The 20745-nt window shown below is 33.4% G+C and overlaps 11 protein-coding genes across 11 annotated transcripts, besides 3 other annotated features; 6 read left to right on the top strand and 5 right to left on the bottom strand.

The window, feature by feature from the left end:
• Window positions 1-45: 45 nt before the first annotated feature.
• On the bottom strand, window positions 46-986 carry TVAGG3_0552340 (something about silencing protein 10 family; the record flags this gene model as incomplete). The annotated part of the gene is made up of 1 exon (XM_001329660.1): window positions 73-969. The coding sequence occupies one exon, from the start codon at window positions 967-969 to the stop codon at window positions 73-75; it is 897 nt and encodes a 298-aa protein (XP_001329695.1).
• A 613-nt stretch (window positions 987-1599) lies between these two features.
• Window positions 1600-3051, top strand: TVAGG3_0552330 (uncharacterized protein; the record flags this gene model as incomplete). Its single annotated transcript, XM_001329659.1, has 1 exon — window positions 1600-2931. One exon carries the CDS (start codon window positions 1600-1602, stop codon window positions 2929-2931), a length of 1332 nt encoding a protein of 443 aa, XP_001329694.1.
• Window positions 3052-3154: 103 nt separating this feature from the next.
• TVAGG3_0552320 (THUMP domain-containing protein 1 family) lies at window positions 3155-4195 on the bottom strand (the record flags this gene model as incomplete). Its single annotated transcript, XM_001329658.1, has 1 exon — window positions 3335-4084. One exon carries the CDS (start codon window positions 4082-4084, stop codon window positions 3335-3337), a length of 750 nt encoding a protein of 249 aa, XP_001329693.1.
• A 51-nt stretch (window positions 4196-4246) lies between these two features.
• Window positions 4247-5131, bottom strand: TVAGG3_0552310 (cysteine S-palmitoyltransferase protein; the record flags this gene model as incomplete). The annotated part of the gene is made up of 1 exon (XM_001329657.1): window positions 4350-4925. The coding sequence occupies one exon, from the start codon at window positions 4923-4925 to the stop codon at window positions 4350-4352; it is 576 nt and encodes a 191-aa protein (XP_001329692.1).
• Window positions 5132-5231: 100 nt separating this feature from the next.
• TVAGG3_0552300 (negative regulation of centriole-centriole cohesion) lies at window positions 5232-6035 on the top strand (the record flags this gene model as incomplete). Its single annotated transcript, XM_001329656.1, has 1 exon — window positions 5232-6035. One exon carries the CDS (start codon window positions 5232-5234, stop codon window positions 6033-6035), a length of 804 nt encoding a protein of 267 aa, XP_001329691.1.
• A 185-nt stretch (window positions 6036-6220) lies between these two features.
• TVAGG3_0552290 (uncharacterized protein) lies at window positions 6221-6664 on the top strand (the record flags this gene model as incomplete). Its single annotated transcript, XM_001329655.1, has 1 exon — window positions 6221-6664. One exon carries the CDS (start codon window positions 6221-6223, stop codon window positions 6662-6664), a length of 444 nt encoding a protein of 147 aa, XP_001329690.1.
• A 188-nt stretch (window positions 6665-6852) lies between these two features.
• TVAGG3_0552280 (bromodomain family) lies at window positions 6853-7530 on the bottom strand (the record flags this gene model as incomplete). Its single annotated transcript, XM_001329654.1, has 1 exon — window positions 6853-7530. One exon carries the CDS (start codon window positions 7528-7530, stop codon window positions 6853-6855), a length of 678 nt encoding a protein of 225 aa, XP_001329689.1.
• A 216-nt stretch (window positions 7531-7746) lies between these two features.
• TVAGG3_0552270 (Argonaute/piwi family) lies at window positions 7747-10218 on the top strand (the record flags this gene model as incomplete). Its single annotated transcript, XM_001329653.1, has 1 exon — window positions 7770-10199. The coding sequence occupies one exon, from the start codon at window positions 7770-7772 to the stop codon at window positions 10197-10199; it is 2430 nt and encodes an 809-aa protein (XP_001329688.1).
• A 738-nt stretch (window positions 10219-10956) lies between these two features.
• On the top strand, window positions 10957-11892 carry TVAGG3_0552260 (uncharacterized protein; the record flags this gene model as incomplete). The annotated part of the gene is made up of 1 exon (XM_001329652.1): window positions 10957-11892. One exon carries the CDS (start codon window positions 10957-10959, stop codon window positions 11890-11892), a length of 936 nt encoding a protein of 311 aa, XP_001329687.1.
• A 495-nt stretch (window positions 11893-12387) lies between these two features.
• On the bottom strand, window positions 12388-14343 carry TVAGG3_0552250 (tweety family; the record flags this gene model as incomplete). Its single annotated transcript, XM_001329651.2, has 1 exon — window positions 12388-14343. The coding sequence occupies one exon, from the start codon at window positions 14341-14343 to the stop codon at window positions 12388-12390; it is 1956 nt and encodes a 651-aa protein (XP_001329686.1).
• Window positions 14344-14359: 16 nt separating this feature from the next.
• Window positions 14360-15456: a mobile genetic element.
• Window positions 15457-16869: 1413 nt separating this feature from the next.
• TVAGG3_0552230 (uncharacterized protein) lies at window positions 16870-19848 on the top strand (the record flags this gene model as incomplete). Its single annotated transcript, XM_001329650.1, has 1 exon — window positions 16870-19803. One exon carries the CDS (start codon window positions 16870-16872, stop codon window positions 19801-19803), a length of 2934 nt encoding a protein of 977 aa, XP_001329685.1.
• A 28-nt stretch (window positions 19849-19876) lies between these two features.
• Window positions 19877-20003: a mobile genetic element.
• A 153-nt stretch (window positions 20004-20156) lies between these two features.
• Window positions 20157-20745: part of a mobile genetic element that runs on past the window's edge.

Here is a 20745-nt window from a genome sequence, read left to right as displayed (position 1 = left end):
TTAATGAAAATGCATTTAAAAAACTTGTTATCAATACAATTAATCCAAATAATATATATATCTTTATTAACTCTAATGTGCAGCTTGAAGCTTTGTTGATCTGACAACATTTTTCGCAATACCTGCGCGCTCGCCTTTGTAAAGACCATCGCGTGGAGCGTTCTTCTTCTTGTGTGTTGTAGAATACTCCTGCATGGCGACAGCATACTTGTGGCTGTGAGCATTTCTTGGATTTGTCCTCCTCTTCGAATTGTTTGGAATAATAACCTTGTTCTTGAGGATGGCTGTAGAGACAGGACGGAATTCGCCCTTTTCGACCTTCTGTAAGTGATCTGGGATATGTTTTTCTGGAACTTCTTCTTTTGCAGGTTCTTCTTCCTCTTCTGCAACCTCTTCTGCTTCCTCTTCCATTTCCTCTTCTTCAACTCCGCCTTCATGTAATAATTGCTGTACTTCTTCTATATAATCTAAACTTGGGTGTGTTGTGGACATATATCCTTTAGAAACTAAGTATAAATAGAAACTGCCATTCGTTAATATGCTATTAAGTAGTTGTTTTTGATATGGTTCTAAGTCATCTGATTTTATTTCTTCTGTTGTCTGAACAAGTAAGGAAATAATCTGCTTAATCTTTAATGATAACTCTTCCTTTTGCTTTTCGTTAAGTTTTTGCTCTAAAATTGCTGAGTCTTCTTTTGGTGCCTCCATTGCGTGATCTATTTCACTCAAAGAAGGTGGCTGAAATGCCTTGTAATCTTCGTTTTTAAGTGTAGAAAGATGCTTTTTCTCTTGAATTTCTGCTTCTTCAATGTAATGCTCTTCATCAGATTCTGATCCTGAATCTGCTTCGCCATATATATTTTCTTTGCCCCAGTTAGTTTCGTATTGGAATACTGGAACTTCTGAAGTAGGTTTATTAGACTCTTGCTGAAATCCTTTCTTAGATTTTTTGTTTTTCCTTGAACGCATTGATTTTAAGGCCTGCAAACAAACCTTCTCAATTTAAAATTTGCGCTTTCAGGAGACATGCAAATCAAAATTTTTTATTATTTTCCATTTTGAATATTTCATACACCCAGAAAAATACAAAACGATCATTAATATCATCTTTATCTTCCTTATTATACCTTATATAAATTTTGAAATTATTTTTTTGCAATGTATTGATGTTTAACAATCATGAATGATTAGTACATGCATGAGATATAATAATTGCAATATAGTAAAGATATAAAAATGAGTTAACGCATCAATTGAATTTGGAACAATTTTCATTTTTCGTATCACAGCATTTTTACCTCGACGGATAAACTTTAAAACGTAATTTAAGCTATCTGCCAAAGAACGATTCTCGAAAGCTGAATTTCTATTTTCTTTTATGAAATTGAATGAAAATCGATAATATTGAAACTTCATGAAGTTTTTCCTAATTTAATTATTGATCTATACAATGAGTATTAATTTTTAAAATTTGATTTTTCAATGAAACCGTTTATCCAATGAAATCAATGAGTAAACATATAGAGTTTAATATTTATTTGATGAGAAATTTATGAGATAATTTGAATATATTTTGATTCTCAATTTAATTTTATACTCATGCTTTATGAACCCCGGAAAATAAATTCTTCATCAATTCATAGAGAAGCTCTCGGCCTAGGCAAATTAGAAATGTGCAAGGGATACGAGTATGGAGAATTGATATTTTTCGCAGTAATGTTTTTAATAATTTTTATACCACACATGATAGCTATCAGAAAATTGCATCATCCACTTGTTGGCTTCATTATAAGCTGCGTACAAAATATATATTTCACTTATACGTTCATTTCGATTTTCTGCTGGGCAAAAAATGGAAAGGCTTCACCAGGATTCATACCAATTCTCGGAGCAGTACTCATTCCTGCTTCTGTTATAATGAATTACTTTATATATTATAGGCGAAATAATGGAAGAAAGCCAACACCTGTCACAAAATTCAGGCGTAAAATGTTCTTCGATTATTCACTTGGAAAAAAGCAGTTAAAAGAAGAAACAAAACTCAAGGTTATGAGTATTCCGAAAAATGAAAACCCTGACGATTTTCTTATGAATATTCTTAAAGAATCAATATATGGACCTCCAAAAATATTCCTCCGATCATATTATAGCGATAAGAAAGGAATTTTCGTTTTCGTGCCTTATCATACATGGGAACCAATATCTACCCCTATATTTGACATCAATAGATCCAAAATTATGATATTAAAATTTACGCATTACTTTCAACTCACTGAAGAATTACAAAATAAGGTGAGAATTTATGTCAATGGTGTGAAGTTTGTCCATCATGAATACTTTGGAGTAGACTTTGATGAAAGCAAGTGTTCTCTTAAAGAGGCGAATCAGGCAGGAAATTTACACCAAACAATGGTCATTTCAAACGGATCTTTGCTTATGTCATTCCTCAATAGCAAATTTGGCTTTTTCATATATATAATTAGCCATATCTTTGGTCTTTCTACATTTTTCGACGATTTATTTGGAATGCAAGTTTCCACAACAGAAATTGATACAAAGCGCTTGCTTTCAAATGACAATAGTCTCAGAAATGAAAGATATAAGGCTGATGCTAATGGAGGAGTTGATATCGAGCAACCACCAAAAGATCCAAAGCATTTAAGAGAATTTGCAAGATATTTCATAAGCATTGGAATGATAAGACCAATGACAAGAAATAATCAACAAGATCAGGATCATGAAGAAAATTCAGATAAACCAAAGAAGAAAAAGAAGAAAGACAAGAAGGAGAAGAAGGAGAATGAAGAACTACTTGGGGTCGATCAACCAGCATTTCCACCTCCATCTCAAGCTCCTGATAGTGAAGATGTTGAATTACAAGACATCTCAACTGTAAATCCATATACCAATCCATACGAAGATGACTATTGAGCGGATGGTTATATTTTATTATTATACTGTATTGTTATATTTTTTTAAAAAACTTACGCAATTTGATCTTTTTTCTCCTTCTTTTCATTTCACCAATTAAAAGTACCTAACGTACCAATGGCAGTTTTAGAGATTATAATGAAATCGAGATCAATTAAGAATGATTTATTAAGAATTGTTTTCTCATCAGAATGAACGTTTAGTATTAAGCCTTGAATAAATTATATTCGATGGGAGATACTATATTTTTAGTTATGCAGATGGGATATCTATATATCTAAGATTATTTTTAAAAAATAATGGATCAATGTATATTTGATTAGATTGTGAACGTGTATAAGTATGAAACTAAATTTGATAACAAAAATCTTTATTTATATTGTTGGAATTGGTGAAAAACAATTTATTCCTTTTTCTCTTCTGCAGGAGGGGCTGGCTCAGCAGGTTTTAACAATGAGGCACAAAACTTCGCAATATTGCATGAGCACCACTCAGACCATTTTGGAATAACAGAAAGATACAAATTTCTTCCAAGAGATTGCCAAAGAACAGCCCATTCTGCTTTCCTATAGATTGGTTTGTGAGGAGCTCCAACAAGTTTAACAATTTTGTTGTTCAATTCATCATGAGTTTCACCGGATTCTTCTCCACGATGTTTTCTATCAAGAAATACTTCATATGTAACAGGCTTTTCTGCGTTAAATGTCTTATTAACTAACTCTTGCAAGATTGGAAGAGATTCTGATGATAATGGGAAGCCTGAGTACATAATTGGATAAATTTTTGAAACTTTATTTGTAAGAGTTCCTTTTCTTTTTCTAACTTCTTCAAAGTATCTCTCAAGAAGAACAAAAGGATCATCTTGTTTTTGTGTAAATCTAATGAAAACGTTACCATTGACTTCAGATACGTAAGGAATCCATCTTTGTTGCTTTTGATTTGGCTTTTTAAGATCAGCAAGTTCTTGTTCGAGTGTTTTTTCTTCTTGTTGCTCTTCTTCGGCTTCTCCTTCTGTTAATGGATCAGCTAATTGATTCAAAACATCGATAACTTGCCTTGTTGCTTGTTGATCTCTGTTAATATCACATGTGAAAAGCCATCCTTTTGATCCTTTTGGAGGAACAGCAAGATTCTTCCTGTTACCTTTCGGCATCTAAAAAAAAATGAATTGATTTGCTAATAATCATTAAATTCACATAGCAATGTGAGATAAAAATCTCAATTTAACATACCAGTTTATCTATATAGAATTCACAAATTCCGCCGCCATTCAAAATCATCTATCGGCAACTTACCCTGAAGTTCAACATATTAACTTTATATTACTATTTTGAGTATTTTAGAGAAATATCTCTGTATAAATTAAAAATAAAAAATATAAATTGGAAACTGATAGAATTACAAGGATAGCATAGTATTTATTCTTTATCTGAATCTTCTTTTTTATAATCTCCTTTCATGTATTCCCATTGAAAGGCGTTTGTTGTATATGGAGTAGGTGTTGGAATGAGCCAATTGAGAGATAGAGGTCCTAAGACTTCTTCCAAGTACTTTAATTTAGTTTTATCCTTTCTGATCGGTATATCAAATTCTATTTCCAAAATTGTGCGGCCAGACATAATGTTAAGAATCTGTTGGGCAAAAAGAACACCAAGGAATGTAGGAGTTGTAGTAGAGCCGAATACATCAAGAATCAATTCAATTGGGAACTTATTGCATCCTTTAAATATCATAATCAGTGTAACAAAGAACCAATTGACGGTCATGAGTATTCCATGAAGTAGAAACACAACAAATGTCTTATGGTTTCGAATAGCAACGCATTTTCCGATTATTAAACAATGATGATCCATTTTTCCAAAGCATTTTCCGCAGGTAGAACAATGATGAGCTCTAAATGGTTTGATTGAATTGCATTTACTGCATCTAGTTTCGCAATCTTTCTTTTTCACGTATCTGGCTTCGTTCTTCATATCTCCTGGATCATCAACCATTAGACTAAAGAATGCTAAAAGCCACATGATAATGCTAAACGTTAAAGGAATAAAGAATAACATGATTGTGATTTTATATCCCTGAAAATACAAAGGAACATAAACGTGATTGATACCAATGATAATCATTAATGAGACGATGACAAATAATAGAAAAGGAGGAACATATCTAAATGTTTTCTTATAATTCATGACTCTAAAAAATTCTTACACTTTTTTTTTCTAAAATCTTCGATCGTTCCAAAAGTGTCAAGTTGAACAATAAAAGTGCACGTTTAGAAATAAATATATTTATTGCTTTTCGCTATGGAAAATTATACGATTGTTAAAGCACTCAATGAACATCGTATTATTGCTGATAGAAAAGCCGATGGTAAACGATTCTTCATCGAAGATATGCAAATAGCAGGAATTCCAAATCATGAAAAACAAAAAATTGTCTGGAAAATGAATTGCCTAGTTCAGAAGTCAGAATCACAAATATGCTTGCCAAGATATCATCATCCATTCATTGAAAACGGAAAACTATTCTGCGTTTACGATTATTTAGGAGATGTTACCTTAGAAACAAAGATAGTTCAAGCTCTTAAAACTAAAACAAGCTTTAAGGAAGAATTTATTTGGGAAGTAGTTACTGCTATTGCTGTTGGAATTTTGAATTTCCATACAAATAATCCACCAGCATCGCATGGAAACATATGTGCTAAAAACATATATTTCGTAGATGACCACGATATCAGGTTGGGCGGATTTTCACTCACAGAACCAGATCCAACATCACAAACACCAATCCAAGCAGATATCTATCAAATAGGATCTTTGTTATATGAAATTAGTTCATTAACAAAATTTAAACCAGAGGGAAAGCATTTCAGAGGCAATTTGGAAAAATTGCCAAGATCAATACGCAATACGATTAAGAAGTTGATTAAATTTGACTGTAATGAACAGTTAACTGTAAGTCAGATATTAGAAATCCCTGAAGTTGCTGTACACTTCCTAACACTCAAATTGAGGGCTGATATTGCCAGAAATGAAGAGGAAAAACGGAAAGTTGTTGAACTTCAGGCTGAGATTGAATTATGTAAGAAACGACTTAACATCGAGTAATTATAAAATGTTTATTTTATTTACAATTTTTTATTCAATCAAGCATCTTACAGTTGAACTGCCAAAGCCATGCATGAAGGGTTTTGCTTAATATGTTATTCCTTCATACGACTCTCCATATAAAATTTAAGATAGAACTCGAAATCTGACGCGTAAATTTCCTTTTTAATTGTCATAATTTAGAAATGCAAAACCAGCCAATTAATCCTGTCGCGTTCAAAGGAAAAAGAAAAGGTGCTCCATTAGAAGAAAGATTGAGGAGAGTTACCTATATGATTGTAGCAGCTTGTTTAATTGGCTTTTTGATTCCAACTACAAAAATATTTAGCACATTCAAGAGCGCAAACTGCACAGAAAAGAACTCATTTAGATTTGGTGTCCTGTGCACAATCATCTTCTTAATTCTTGCTGTCTACATTTATATAAGGACTTGGGGAATCCATGAAAACAGATCTGAAAGAATGATGAAAGATCATCCTATACCAGCTTTTTCAATGACATTTGCATTCTTGTTCGCTTTGTTTTCATTTTTCTTTCTTTTCCTCGATGTTATGGGTTTCTTGGGTGCCATTTTCTATTTTGCCATTTGCGTTTTCTTATATAACGCACTCATTGCATTTTCTTGCTAATACCATTGAAAAAAATCTTTTGTATTCCTCAATATTATTTTTATAAATTAAATTCTTCAATAAACTATATTTATTTTAAGATATATCTATACCTTGGAATGCATAAGACTAGATTTCAGCCTTAATGATCAAAAAATAACAATAAATTACAGAATTTATATTTAAACAAACAAAAAAAGCTCTATAAATTAATTTGGATAAGCTAGACCTTGTTTTCGTAGAAATGTAGTTAAAAGATTTCTCAGCTCTTTAACAGTTTCGGGTAATAACTCAATTAATTCGATTTTATTGGAATTATTCTTAAAAAGGTCTGGCTGCATCTGCATAATAAGGTTCTTGACCGATTCCTTATCAACTTTATCAGAAAGTAGATCCATTGCGCATTGCAACGAAACTAGCTCTTTTTCTGAAGGTAGTTGCTTTACATTAATTTTAGATGTTGATGGAGATCCAAGCTTAAACTGAGAAGGAGATTCATCCATTAATTGTCCGATTTTTGATCTTAATCTTGCAGTTTCCTCACAAAATCCTTCTGGTGTTGTAATTATCAATTTTCTGGCGAGTTTTTTGAATCTCTTCACTAGATATATTATTAAATAGGTGAGAAAATCATAATCTCCATTATATTTAGCGCAATTTTTGGCAATCAATTCTACATCTCTCACCCATTCTTTAATAGAAGTATATGATCCATTTCTAATCTTTTCTATTATTGCATTAAAGCACATTGGCTGTGTAATAATTGTATAATAATCAGCATCAACTTCAACACCAACTATTGGCATTCTAGTGAACCATTTGGATCCAGGAAAATCCATTGTTTGTTGGGTTATCTCTATCATTTCTCTGAGGGTTTGCTGATTCATTATAATTTTTGGGGATTATTATCGTGCTCCCCCTATAATATTTTATGGCAGAATAATGTTTTATATTAATGAATTTTAGGATTTATACGTCACAACTTTTGTTCTTATTTGAAATATTACCGATTAAATTGCTCTCAAAAAAGTGATAAGAAATCCTCAATCTTTTAATATTTATATATATTATCTATCATGCCATGACTTTAAAATTCGTAAAGCAAAGAAAATAAACTAAACTTCTAATGACCCAAAGGCAAAGCAGATTTGAGAGAAAATCCGAGCAATCTCTCAGAGAATCGGCTATTACACTGGCCACAAAATTAGGAGATCCAAATACATTCCCTAAGGAGATTACTTTCAACACATCGCAAACTGTTCCGATTATCACAAATACCTTCAAGATCGTCAGAGAAAAAGCCCTTAATCTTTATCAGTATGATGTTACGCTTGAACCAGAGATGATTAATGAGAAATTACGTCGTCATTTTGTTTATTCAGCAATATGTCCAAACGGAGGAAGAATGAGCGAAAGCGAAGAGTGGCGCAATATTATTTATGATGGCCGTGCTGCTATTTTCTCATCCAATTCCCAATTGGACCGTGAAGTTGACGTCAAAGCAAAAGAAGACAAAACAGTCAAAGTCATCATCAAGAAGGTCGCTGAAATTGGCGAAGATAAACCAGAACAGCTTCTTCAGATATTCAACATTGCTTTCCAGAGTGTCTATCGCTCATTTAATTTGGAATGCTCTGGAAGAAAGTGGATTGACCCAACTCAATTCACAAAAATCAGTGGAAACACCCTTACTATTTTTAGAGGCTATAGACCATCCATTTCCTACCTTTCTAATGGTCTTACATATGTACTCGAATCCACCTCCAGAATCACACGTAATGACAATCTTTACAATTTCTATAAGAACAAGAGGTCACACCAGAGGATGTTTGATACAAATGAGTTCGTAAAATTGATCCAAGAACTTGAGATCACAACAACTCACTTGAGAAAGCCAAAGAAAGTCATTATCACAGGTATCTCCCAAGAAGCAACCATCCATACCACTTTTAAGTGCAGAACCAATCCAAAATCCCAGGATGAAATTGATATCTCTTACGCTCAATACTACATGGACCATTACAACAAGGAGCTTCCAAATGATGATATCCTCTTCACAGCCAAGGCCACAACAAAGAACGGCGGCGTAATTAATTATCCAGGTTCCGTTCTCGGCATCAGCGGCATCGCAAAGTACGAACTCACCAAAAGAAACCTCAAGAACGAAATCGCCAAGTGCTCCAACTTGCCAATCGACCAAAAGTGCGCTAAATACAGAGAATTTGTTCAGCGCATTAACAGCGATCCAGAATCCTCCAAATTCCTCAAGCGCTGGGGCTTCCAGATCCAGGACACCAAGGTTCTTACAGGATTCAGGCTCGATCCACCAGTTTTAATGGATGGAAAGACAACCTACACATTAGATCCGAACCGTCCATCATATCAGGGCAAGCTCAGGAACATGAAGTTCTTACGCAAGTCAACAATCAACGGCTGCATTCTTTTCGTTTCATATCCAGGATCAGAACACGCAGGACAATTACAAAACGCATTACGTGATATCTCAAGAAACCTCGACTTCGAACTTACCAACCTTGTCCCAATTACAACAAAGGGGGCTTCGGCCGACCACTATACTCGCGTTATTGTCGATTACATCAAGGAGAACAGACAGAGTCCACCAACCTTTGTTATCTGTGTCGTCCCAGATACACAGAAGGACCGCTACGATTCAATTAAGTCTGTTCTTTCATCTGATCTCGGAATTCCCTCTCAAATCGCCATCGAAGGCTCACTTAACCCCAAGCTTTTGATGTCCGTTGCCACCAACCTCGTCATCCAGATTGGTACAAAGCTCAACGGCGCCTTAGTTAAATTGTCAAGAAAATCTATTTCCGCAGAAATGAAGGGAACCATGTTAATTGGTCTCTCCATCGCCTCAGGCAAAGGCAGAGATCCATCTTCCTACGTTTCTGGCGTCGCAACAACTGATTTCGATTTGAGCATGTACCACTCGAAGAGTTTCGGACCACACAACGAGAAGATCATTCCTGAGAACTTCATCACCGACTTCATCCAGTCCGCATTGCAAGAATACAGAAATAACACCCAAGAAGCACCACAAAGAATTATTGTTTACAGAGAAGGCGTTTCCTACGGTCAAATGCCAGATCTTAAGGAGCAGGAAGTCAATGTCATCGCTTCCAGCGTCGGCTCTATTCCTTTGACTTATATCGTCTGTCAGAAACACGCAAACATCGCAATCATGCTCAACCGTGACAACCATCCTGAAAATTGCAAGTCAGGAACTGTTGTTACAGAGGGAGTTTCGACTGCAGGCGTCGGCGAATTCTTCTTGATTTCTCATGCGGCCAATCAAGGAGTTGCAAGACCAACAAGATACACAGTCATCCACCAAACACCTCTCGAGGCATGGAACAACGAGAATTTGGTCAGATTGACTCATTACGACACAATGGTCTATCCAAACTGGCCAGGACCAATCAGAGTTCCAACTGTTTTGATGCTCGCAGCAAAACTCGCTGAATTCCACAGAGAACACTTGAATGGCGTTTCAATCTCTGAGACAATCCAGAACCTTCTCCATTATATCTAATTCTTGAATTCATTTTTCTGAATAAGATCTTTAAAAATTTTAATTTTTTTATTGAATTTAAGGAGTTATTTGTAATGTTACTTTTCACTCCAATTTTTTTCGAAATTTCATTCAAATTTTGGCTTATTTAAGGCTGTATGACACAATTACAATAGAAAAGTCAAAATCAATAAGATGTTCATTAATATTCTTATATCATTTTCGATTAGGTTTTAAAATTTTGTTCAATTAAGGCTCTATGCAAATACTGTATCAATCATAAGAGAATTCAATTTAGATGCAGTTGTTAACGCTTGTTATTTATCATAGAATCAAACAAAAAGCATAAGGCTTGAATTTATAAATACATTTATGATATTATGGATTAATACAATTAAATAAAAACAAAATTATATTAGTTAAAGAAGGGACTGTAGTTCTCCAAAATTTAACGTATAGAATTTGAACTTTTAAAAATAAGTGTATAAATTATGGCTTATATTGAAAAGAATAGCAATAACAGTCATAGAAAGCAGATTATATTCGAGTTCTCTCATTGACTGTGAGACTTTGGATGGATTTTGTCTTAGTTGGTTTGTAATTAATCAAAGAAATATATGTAAGTCATTCAGCATCCTTTCATTCAATGATAAACATTGAATGGAAATTGTCTCTGTCAGGAATAGAATAACAGGCTCCTTGGAGATCAAGGAGCACAGGTATAGAGCACGAAATAAATAAATTTATAAATAAAAAGTGTCGGTTTATAAATTCAAAAATGTCAAGCGGGCTTTTCGAATCAATTTCTCGCCCACTTGAACTTGTTTGGGACGCTTTTATAGAGGATGATCCTCAAGCCACCATTATGCTAGAGGAATTGACTGATGTAATGGACGGAATGGTCCTTCAAACAGTCGCAGATGGAAGAATCACGGTATACATACAAGAACAGAAAGTGGCATTTCCTATTTGCGATATAGTAGAATCATATTTATCATATTTCTCACATTTTGATTGTTCAATTACAATTGCAATTGATGATAATCCTCCACAAGCATATAGTATCGCATTAGAAGAGTTTCCCATACCAGAAAATCCTCGCTCAGTAGTTATTGAGTTTCTAGGATTCTTAAATGCAACTGCAACTTTTAAATTAATCGAAAATGCTTCTCAAATTAACAGAAATGTAAAATACCCGATCTTATGTCTTGGATTTCCAAGTCCTGATATCGATGAGCATGCTATTCAAGAATTTGAACAATTTACCCTTTCAAGAGAATTTCCTGTTCAGCAATATACAAAACTTGTTCAAAAAAGAACACAACTGGAATCAAGAAATAAATCATTCCGAGTTAAACTCTCTAAACCACGCAAAGATCTCCAAAAAAGAGCAAAAGACGCAATTGCTGAGATACAAAAGCGAGAAAAGCAGTTACAACTCATCAAAGAGCATGCACAAGATGAAGTTAATGAACCTCTTCCTAGTGCTCCTGAAGTAAATCCAAAATTAGAAGAAATTATTTCTAGAATTGAAGGAGAAATTAATGATATAAAGGTAAGAATCAATGACGCATATGCAATGTTAGAAGAAAAGAAGACTGAAAGACATTATACAAGAACAGAAGAACTTGAATTGTTAGAACAACTTAGAACAGAAGTAGCTGGAGATAGGAAGCAAGTGGATGATTTTGAAGCCCAAATCCATAAGAAATAATGTATTAATATTTATTTGTTTTTATATTCTAAATATTTGATATCAAATTATTTTGTTTTGAAGCTGTTATTTGATATTAATCATACAACATTAGCTGATTATTGTATGAATATCTACTTTATACTGAATAATACAAATAATTTTATCATTTCATTGAAATAATTAGAAAACTTCATCAATTCATAGTTTAAATCTTATTCAACTCATATCCATAAACTCATTTAACTTATACTAATTGATCATTTGTGAGTTTTGTGGATCAAAATTTAAGAATTTGTGAGTCGCTATGCATAAACTAAGAGCATGTTGGATGTTATTAATAAGAACATATATATCAATAGAAATGCATGATATAGAATTCACTCGGAAGGTTTCAATAATTATTTTGTTATGAGACAGATCATATATATACATATTTTAAAAAAATTATTTAATAAATAAGAAATCTTTTTTGTTTTAAAAATAATTGAAATATATTGAGCTATAATGATGTTCTTAGTACTCATGCTTTGACTGACCATCTCCACTGTATGAGTATCCACTGTCAGATTCAACTTTGACTGGAGCCATATTCTTTCTGCGGAGGCAGAGTGAGAACATGACGCAGATGCAGTCGATCATCATGATGACAGCGGCGATCATCCAGAAGGCACCACCGTTGACGAGGTTGCTGCACATGGCGTTTCTGATTGGAACGTAAAGTCCGCAGAGGCCATAGCATGTGAGATCTGACTTCAAGCCACCGATGACTGTTGCGTTGAAATCAACAACGAAAGCGTCCAAAATGTTTTGTGTGGTATATGTTGACTCGTTCATCAATGGGCCAATTGTACGAGAAAGACTAACTGTCTCTGCAACAGATTTGTTCATTTGGTCGATCTTTGGCTTGAGTTGATGATCGAGCTTATTGAAGTAGTCATCGATGTTTTGATCAAGTCGATCTTTGTTGGGGCATGATGCAACAGCTGCCTTGAGTTCGTTTCTCCTACTGATATCTTCTTCGAGAGATTCAGCGGAGTATGAACTTGTATCGATGTTGGAAGCATTGTCAAGGGATTCCAGTGAAGCACCACCTTCGACTTTTGTGAGAGTGCCTTCCAAATTTTCCTTGAATTTCTCAATTTGGTTGTCAATTCCGAATTTTTCACCAAGATGCAAGAGATTGTAAAGGGACTTCTCTGTTCCATTGCAGTAGAGGGCATCAGTGAGGGTAATGTTTTCTGGAAGGAAGTCGCCGCCGTATTTTTGGATATATGGTTCGAGCTTCGGGCAAATGCCGAAGAAAATAGGTGTAGTGATAGCGAATACGATGCAAGGAAGGCCTAAGAGTAATGTGAAGAGGTAGGCGAACATTGGGAAGCAGCCAGCGAGGCATCTGCTGCAGCAGCAGTTGAAGAAGTAGATGATGCCGAATGTAGCAATGAGGATGCTAAGGATTACAACGGCAAGGATAACAACAACTTTGATCCACTTGTTGGCTGGTTGGATGTACTTATCAGCTGTATCAAGGAAATCAGTGAAGGAAACATAGTTTGTGCCGGCAACTGCATTTGTAACATCATCCTTGAAGTTCTGGACCATGCCATCAACTTTATTTTCCATTTCTGTGACAGAATTTTCGATCTTGTTTCTAACATCCTTGATTTTATTGATGGAATTCTTCAATTTGGACATCTTAGATTTGACATCTGTAAGTTTGTTAATAACCTTGGAGTTATCAATTAAAACATTGGATTGGTGACATCCAGTCTTGAAGTTGTTGTTAAGAGTATTGGCAGATGTTTGTAATTCACCTTGTGCATATGTAACAGCTTCATTTGACTTTGTTTCAGCTTGTTGTGAAGAAGTTTCCATTTTACCTATTTTATCATCAACAGCAGCAATAAAGTCTTTGAAAACTGTAACAGCCTTTGTAACCATACCAGTAACAAGGTTTACACCATTTTCGACAACTCCTTTAATGGCGTCGATGATGTTTGTGATGAATGCGGTGAAATTCTTGTTGATCTTAGCAGCATTGCCGAATCCCTTAACAATATTTGATGCTGAAACGTAGAAGATGATAATAGCGACAACCATGATGCCAATGAAAGCGAGGTGAGGAATTGCGAGAGACCACTTGAACTTCTTGCTTTTCTCTGGTTTGAAGCAGCAGCAAGAGAAGCAGGCTGAACAGCAAAAGAACATGCAGAAAATAACGACGAAAGCAATAATTACGATAACGAATCCGATGAAATAAGCTGCGAACCCCATTGGGCTTTCAAGGTTAAATTCATCGGTAATTTTTTCTTTTGTAAAGTAAGATGCTAATTTTTCTGAAATTGGGGCGGCTGGTTTAGCAAGCTTCAAGAAAAAAGAACTGGCGCCAGCGACTGGATCTTCAACGCAATCTTTGCCTGGATCTTCGGCTTGATCCGCTGAAAGGGCTAGAGCAAAGAAAATTGCAAACATAATTTTAAATGTTAAGGGTCCACTGTAAGGCCAAATAAGGTCTATCGTCGTCCCAAAAATATTGCTCGAGATGGTGTTTTACTAAGGCCCAAAACTTAAAAAAACACAAAAAAATTAACTTTACTTTTTTGAGATCCTTATCAGATATGCATCAATTTGATGCAGTATCGCAGTTCAAATCTGATTTTTTAATGTAGATGTACTCTAACATCCTTTAAAAAATGCAAAATGATATTAATTAAGCTTTTCATTTCTGTATCATACACGAAACAAAATCGTTCATTATACTAAAATTTATCAAAGTTTGATTAATGAAAAAATAATATCTAAATTTTTACATTGAGTCGGCTATTGATATGGTTAATATTAAATCTTGTAAAAATTGGCATTATCCAGAATAATACCCACTAAAACACACAATTTTTTTAAAAAAAAATTTATCAATTGTTATGGTATATCTTTATGATAATGAATAAAATGCTTATTTTTCATAAGTAAATACATAATTTATGCTTAAACACAAAAAATAACACGAAAATTTTTGGCCAACATATCTAAACTAAGGATAATGGTTTGAATATATAAACAATAATACTTTGTCCAGGGAATTAAATTTGTGCTATCCAATTGTCAATTCTTTGAATTTTTTTTTAAATGCAAGATATCCCGGCATTAGCCTCAATAAATATATATATTATGCATCATAATATTAGTTTGTAATGGCATTAAAGCGAAATTCCTAATTTCTTCTCAATTAAATTCCTTGAAAAACATTGGAATTAATGATTGGAAATAGGTCAAAAAAATTCCTAATATAAAACTTATACTTAAGATAAAATTAAAATTCGAAAATATCTATTTTTCAAAACACGCATCCAAAAGCGAAAAAATTCGAAAAAATCATGTTCTTATAAAACTCACTGATTTTGCAATTTTTATGAGATTTGAAGTGATAGAATATATTACCATCTTATTGAAACATATGCTTCATTGTTGTATTCACATAATATTAATCAGAACACTAGGAAAAGTGGATTTTCGAAAAATGACGATAACGATTATTTGCAAATCGCCTCTCAATTTTGAGAGACTTTCAATTTTTACAGTGGACCCTTAAAAAACGGTTTTGAACTTGATAAAGATTTAATAATTACCTGAATCAGTCTACAAATAAATGTAGGAAAATAAGATATCAAAAATTGAATTCTCTCAAAAATCTCTGGATGCTGCAACGACTATTCAATTTCTATCGACTTAAAAGATAATTGATGATGGAACTATCTAACATAAGAAAACTTTTCATTTTAATGTTAACAAGAAAACTTTTTTATGTTTTGTGAAAGTATTCAGAAAAAAATCATAAAGAATTAAGTTATATAGGTATAAAATATGAAAAAGATCAATTGAACTTTCGTTACTTCTCAATTTCTGTTCTTTCAAATATTTCAATAGATTTTTACACAATTGATTTGGTCATATATAAATTCATTATATTATTTTACTTTTTGTCCCTGTAATTTTAAAAATTTTTCATTTCAATTTTTTAGTTTTCAGTAAATTCAAATTTAGAATTTCAAAATTAAATTCTGTTAACACCTCGATTAAAAATATTAAATAATTTTTTTTTGACTTTCAGTCGCACAAAATTTTAGAAAAAAACAAATGGAAATCGCATAGCTTTGAACAACAACAAAACTCATGAATGAATCTTTCAAAAATAACTTTAATTGAAAAAAAATATCCGCTAAAAATTTTTGGAATTTCAGATAAGAATTCACATCATAAATACATTATAACAAAACGTTTGAGATATCAATCTATAACCCTGTATTAAGATCAATTTTCTTTGGAAATTTTGTATTGTCATTCTTTAAGAATTGGAATATTTAAATTCGGCAGTCTTGTTTCAAACAATCCGGAAAACATTGTCAAAAATCAATAATTGTCCTTTTGAATTAAAAAATAATAATCTTTGAATATGCACCTGATATGTATTATATTTGTTGAATGACATTATTTATACCGATCAATATTAACACTTTTTCTAAATTCATACTTAAATCATATATATTTCCATAATACTATTAAAATTCATATTAGTAGACTGACAAATAAGCATCCAAGTATGACTAGTATATTTATTATATTAATCATTCAGATATATTCGAAAGCAAATGAAAAATTCTATAATATTTGACAAATAATAATTATAAGTATTAATTCACTTGCTAAAGGTTTGATACTAGAAGAACTCAAAAACTTCTTTTAGGTGATAGATATCTCCGAAAAATATCTTCGAAAATTTTTGTGGTTCTTCAAGCCTTCAACCTCTTTGTTTATGAATTGATTAAATTTATCACAAAATCTAATCATCTTCACTCTGGATTTGAAGAAAACTCTTCCAAGTTTCGAAAATAAATTTGAATACCTTGAAAATAACGTATAATTTTTTTTACAACTAGGTAACATATTAATAGAGCATCATTAGATATAGAATTATTCAAAATTTGAAAGAAAAATTCCAAAATGGATACATCTTCGCATAATTATAGGCCTCGGACTGTTGAAGATGTATTCACGACAAAGACAACATCATATAGACTCCCAAGTGAGCAAAGTATTCGACATGTAACAGTGTTAAGTCGATTTAATCCATTAGCTCATAATGATAATATCCTTTCAAACATGAGCGAGCCTTATGATATATCATACAGACGAAATAAAACTAGTCCTGAGTATGAGGTTACAGATGAATTGCCAAAAGATCAAGAGCCTACCATTGTAAATGTTATTGATCATTACAAAATACCTAAAACATCACAAAAAAGAGCATTCGCACAAGCTTTAAACGACAAGTTAAATATGTTAGAAAGCCAAAATCTGGCTGTTGACGAAAATAATATTTCAATGGTTTTAGAAAATTTAAAGAGATCTATATCATCGCATAAAAATGCAATGCGGCAATTTGTCGAGTTTAGCGATAAGTACAATCCCGAAAGGACACCTGTCTTACAAATGATATCAGATCATTACACAAAATTATCAGATAAAATTCCCGAAATATGTGATGGATATCAATCTAAACTTAAAGAAATATCAGTTGAACTTGATGATTCCAAAAGTGATCATGAATCTCTTCGAAATGAAAAAGAATCTTTAGAAGTTGCAATAGAGAAACTAAATAGATCGATTTTCAACCTGAAGCAGCAAATAGAAGATCACAGAGCTAAGTGTGCGTCAGCAGAAGCTCATCTACGTGATAGTACAAACGAAAAAATGGCAATTATCAGATTTTCTCAATCGAATAAAGAGAAACTGAACCAACTAACCCAACAAATCAGCGAGAAAGAAGACCAACTCGCTGAAACCCGTCCGATGATTGATGTTTTAACCCAAAATTTGGAATCAAATTCGAACAAAATCAAAGAAATAACAGAAGAAGTAGCTCGTCTTGACCAAGCTCTTCAAGACTGTGAAGTAGAGAACGTAAAATTAGACGAAATGGAGCGAAAAACTACCGATAAACGAAATTCGCTTGAAGTTCATGGCGAAACATCGAAAGAAGAGATTACACATCGAACGCAACTTGTCCAGGTCAATATCCTCCAACAGCTGGCCAAACAAGCACGAAAACTCCAAGAAGAGCAGGAAAGAAACATAAAAATGGCCAGACAAGGACGAATCAATTCGACAAGAGAAGCTTTCATGCAAAACAAGAGCGATTTGGCAGTTCTCCAAGAGAAAATGGGAGAAAAACTTGTGATTAAAAACCTGGAAGACCTGATGAAAGCGAGAGACATCATCCTCCAAAATAACCAATCCTTTAATTGGTCGAGCCAATCCATTGCTAACGCAAGGACGGGAAACTTCGCTCTTAAATCAATCGCTGATGACGAGGCGAAACTTTTTTCATCATACTTCATTTCGAACGTCATCAAAAATTCCGTGAAATGCATCAAAAGATCGGAGAATTCGACACAAACGGAATCAACATACGAAGACAAAAGAAAACAAATGAATTCGAGGTTGACTTCTCGAAAACCATCAAATAAAAGTTCTTCACGACAAAGCCCGATAAAAGCCAATAAATCCGGAAAGAGCTCGGACAAATTAAGTACACAGAGATTGAATCCTTCAGCCAGAGATAAGATAAACAAAGTGAATTCAATCGAAGCTTTTGAAGCAAAAAAAAATCAAAATCACGCGGAAATCGTAATCGAAGAAGATTTTGAGATGAATGACGAAGAGGAAGAAGGTTTGGATTTCATTTTCGATAACAGCAACAACCAGGCAACGATGCTGTATAGGAATGCAAGACTTGCAAAACTCCTGGACCCCGCTTACTCGAGAAGAAGACCAAAAGGAGTTGATTGGCTCATCCATTCAATTCGTCAAATTTACGACGAAAAAGTCATCGACGACCAAACAGAAGTATTGCCACTGGATAAGTATATTCTTAAATGGGCGTTCAGACAATATGGTCGTGATGATTTGATACAAAAAGGTTGTTGGGATCTCTTGATTTCTGCTTATTTCCACATGCAAAAATCTCTTGAAGTTATGATTTTTGTCAGATTTTTGGATGAAGTTTGGACTGTCGACCAACTATCTTTTTTCCTTAAAGCAAGGAGCTGGTGTGTGTGCAGATGCGTTACAATTGCAATGCAGAACGAATCCGTTGGTGAATATTTGACTGAAACATTTATGACGAAAGACCAAGTTGAAGAATTTTTCAGAAAATTCTGTCCGGATACAGAACCAGAGTTAGTTGTTGAATTAAATATCAGATGCCAGAACTGTGCAGATAGAAACAGAGGCGGCGATGATGCAGCGAATATCCCAATGTACAGAGTCCTTGAAATAGCTGTTGGAGAGAAAGAAGACAAGAAAATTCGTTCTTTACGAAAAATGCTCGCATTGTATAGACTTGTTCCAAGACTTAATGAGAAGAGATTTTCCAGTTTCGTGAAAGGAATGATACCGAACATTGATGCTAACACCATTGACTCTCTTTTCCATAGTTCTCAAGCCCAGAATTCCTATCGAAAAGACATCGAAACGACAAAATTCGAAGAAAAATTCAAAATCATGGAAGATGACAAAACAGAAGTTGATTTCTCACAGTACTCACAACAGTACAGTTTGTCAATGAACAGATGGTCGCACTTCCAACCTTTCCTTCTTAAAGTAATCGACCAAATAACTGCAACACAAACAGAACAATCAAGAATGTTGGTGAATGAAATTCGTCATAACATGTTTTTGACAATTGAAGCGAAAGTGTCTTACGACGGAGAATTGTTCTATGAATGTTACCACAAGCTGTTGCAAGTCGTATTGTTTATCTGCATGAAAAATAATTTGCCTGACGCTTTGGCTGTTCATAGACAAATTAGTGATGTGGAAAATAGAATTCAGAAGACATATGATGTTTCACAACAAACGAAAGATGATGATTAATGTTTTTATATATATGTTATTTTATTTTGTTTATTTTAAAAATAAATTTTGTTGTTTATATAATAACGTTTATTAAGGGTGCACTTACGCCCCTATGGCAGGGCTTTCAATTCAGATGTTTAAGGTTAATTTTCAAGGACACTTTACGCCAGTTGTCAAAATTTTGAATTAAAGTCAGATGGGCGTAAGTGCACCCTTAAAGTAAAAACAATTACTACAAATCATGACATACATACATAACAAAATTATTTGGACTATCATCTAGATGGGAAAGAATATTTTCAGAATATGTTGAAAATCCATATCCCTGAAATACATAATCACCTTTAAATTTGTTTATATTAATGCAATGAGAAACAATAAGAATTACCGAAAAAGTGACAAAACATCAAAAACAGGGAGGGGTCTCAATTTTTATTACTTATATTATTTTACAATATTTATATAAATACTCTTTATAATATATTTTACTATAAAATTATACCTCAAATTCAAATATTTAAAATATTATTTACATAATTATCTCAAAATTATATTTTTATATATTATTTTTCATATGTATAAATCATATAATCTATATCTATGCAAATCTCATCTAAAATTTTTTTGAAACAAACCGCTACCATTTTATAATGGTCCATCTTAAATTCATCATAAATTCTGGTACATGTTAGTACCAGAGTCTTCAAATCTCAAACACTCTGGTACCAACATGTACCAGACGCGAGTTTCCAATGCCCTCGTACGATTTTCTATTAAGATCTTCTTGAATGAGAAGGTCTTCATAGAAACTCGTACGAGGGCTTCTCTTTTAAATACTCTGGTACCTGCTGGTATCGGAGTCGACTTTACAGCCCTTTCCCCAATTTTGAAGCTGGGGAAAGTTTTCAAGCAATGAAAGGGAAGCTCTCGCTATGAGGTGAAAATCTAGAATTTTTACCT

This window comes from Trichomonas vaginalis, chromosome II (assembly GCF_026262505.1).
Source record: "Trichomonas vaginalis G3 chromosome II, whole genome shotgun sequence".
Classification (NCBI taxonomy): domain Eukaryota; phylum Parabasalia; order Trichomonadida; family Trichomonadidae; genus Trichomonas; species Trichomonas vaginalis.
Note: the sequence above shows the minus strand (reverse complement) of the source record. Positions and strands in the feature narration are given on the sequence as shown.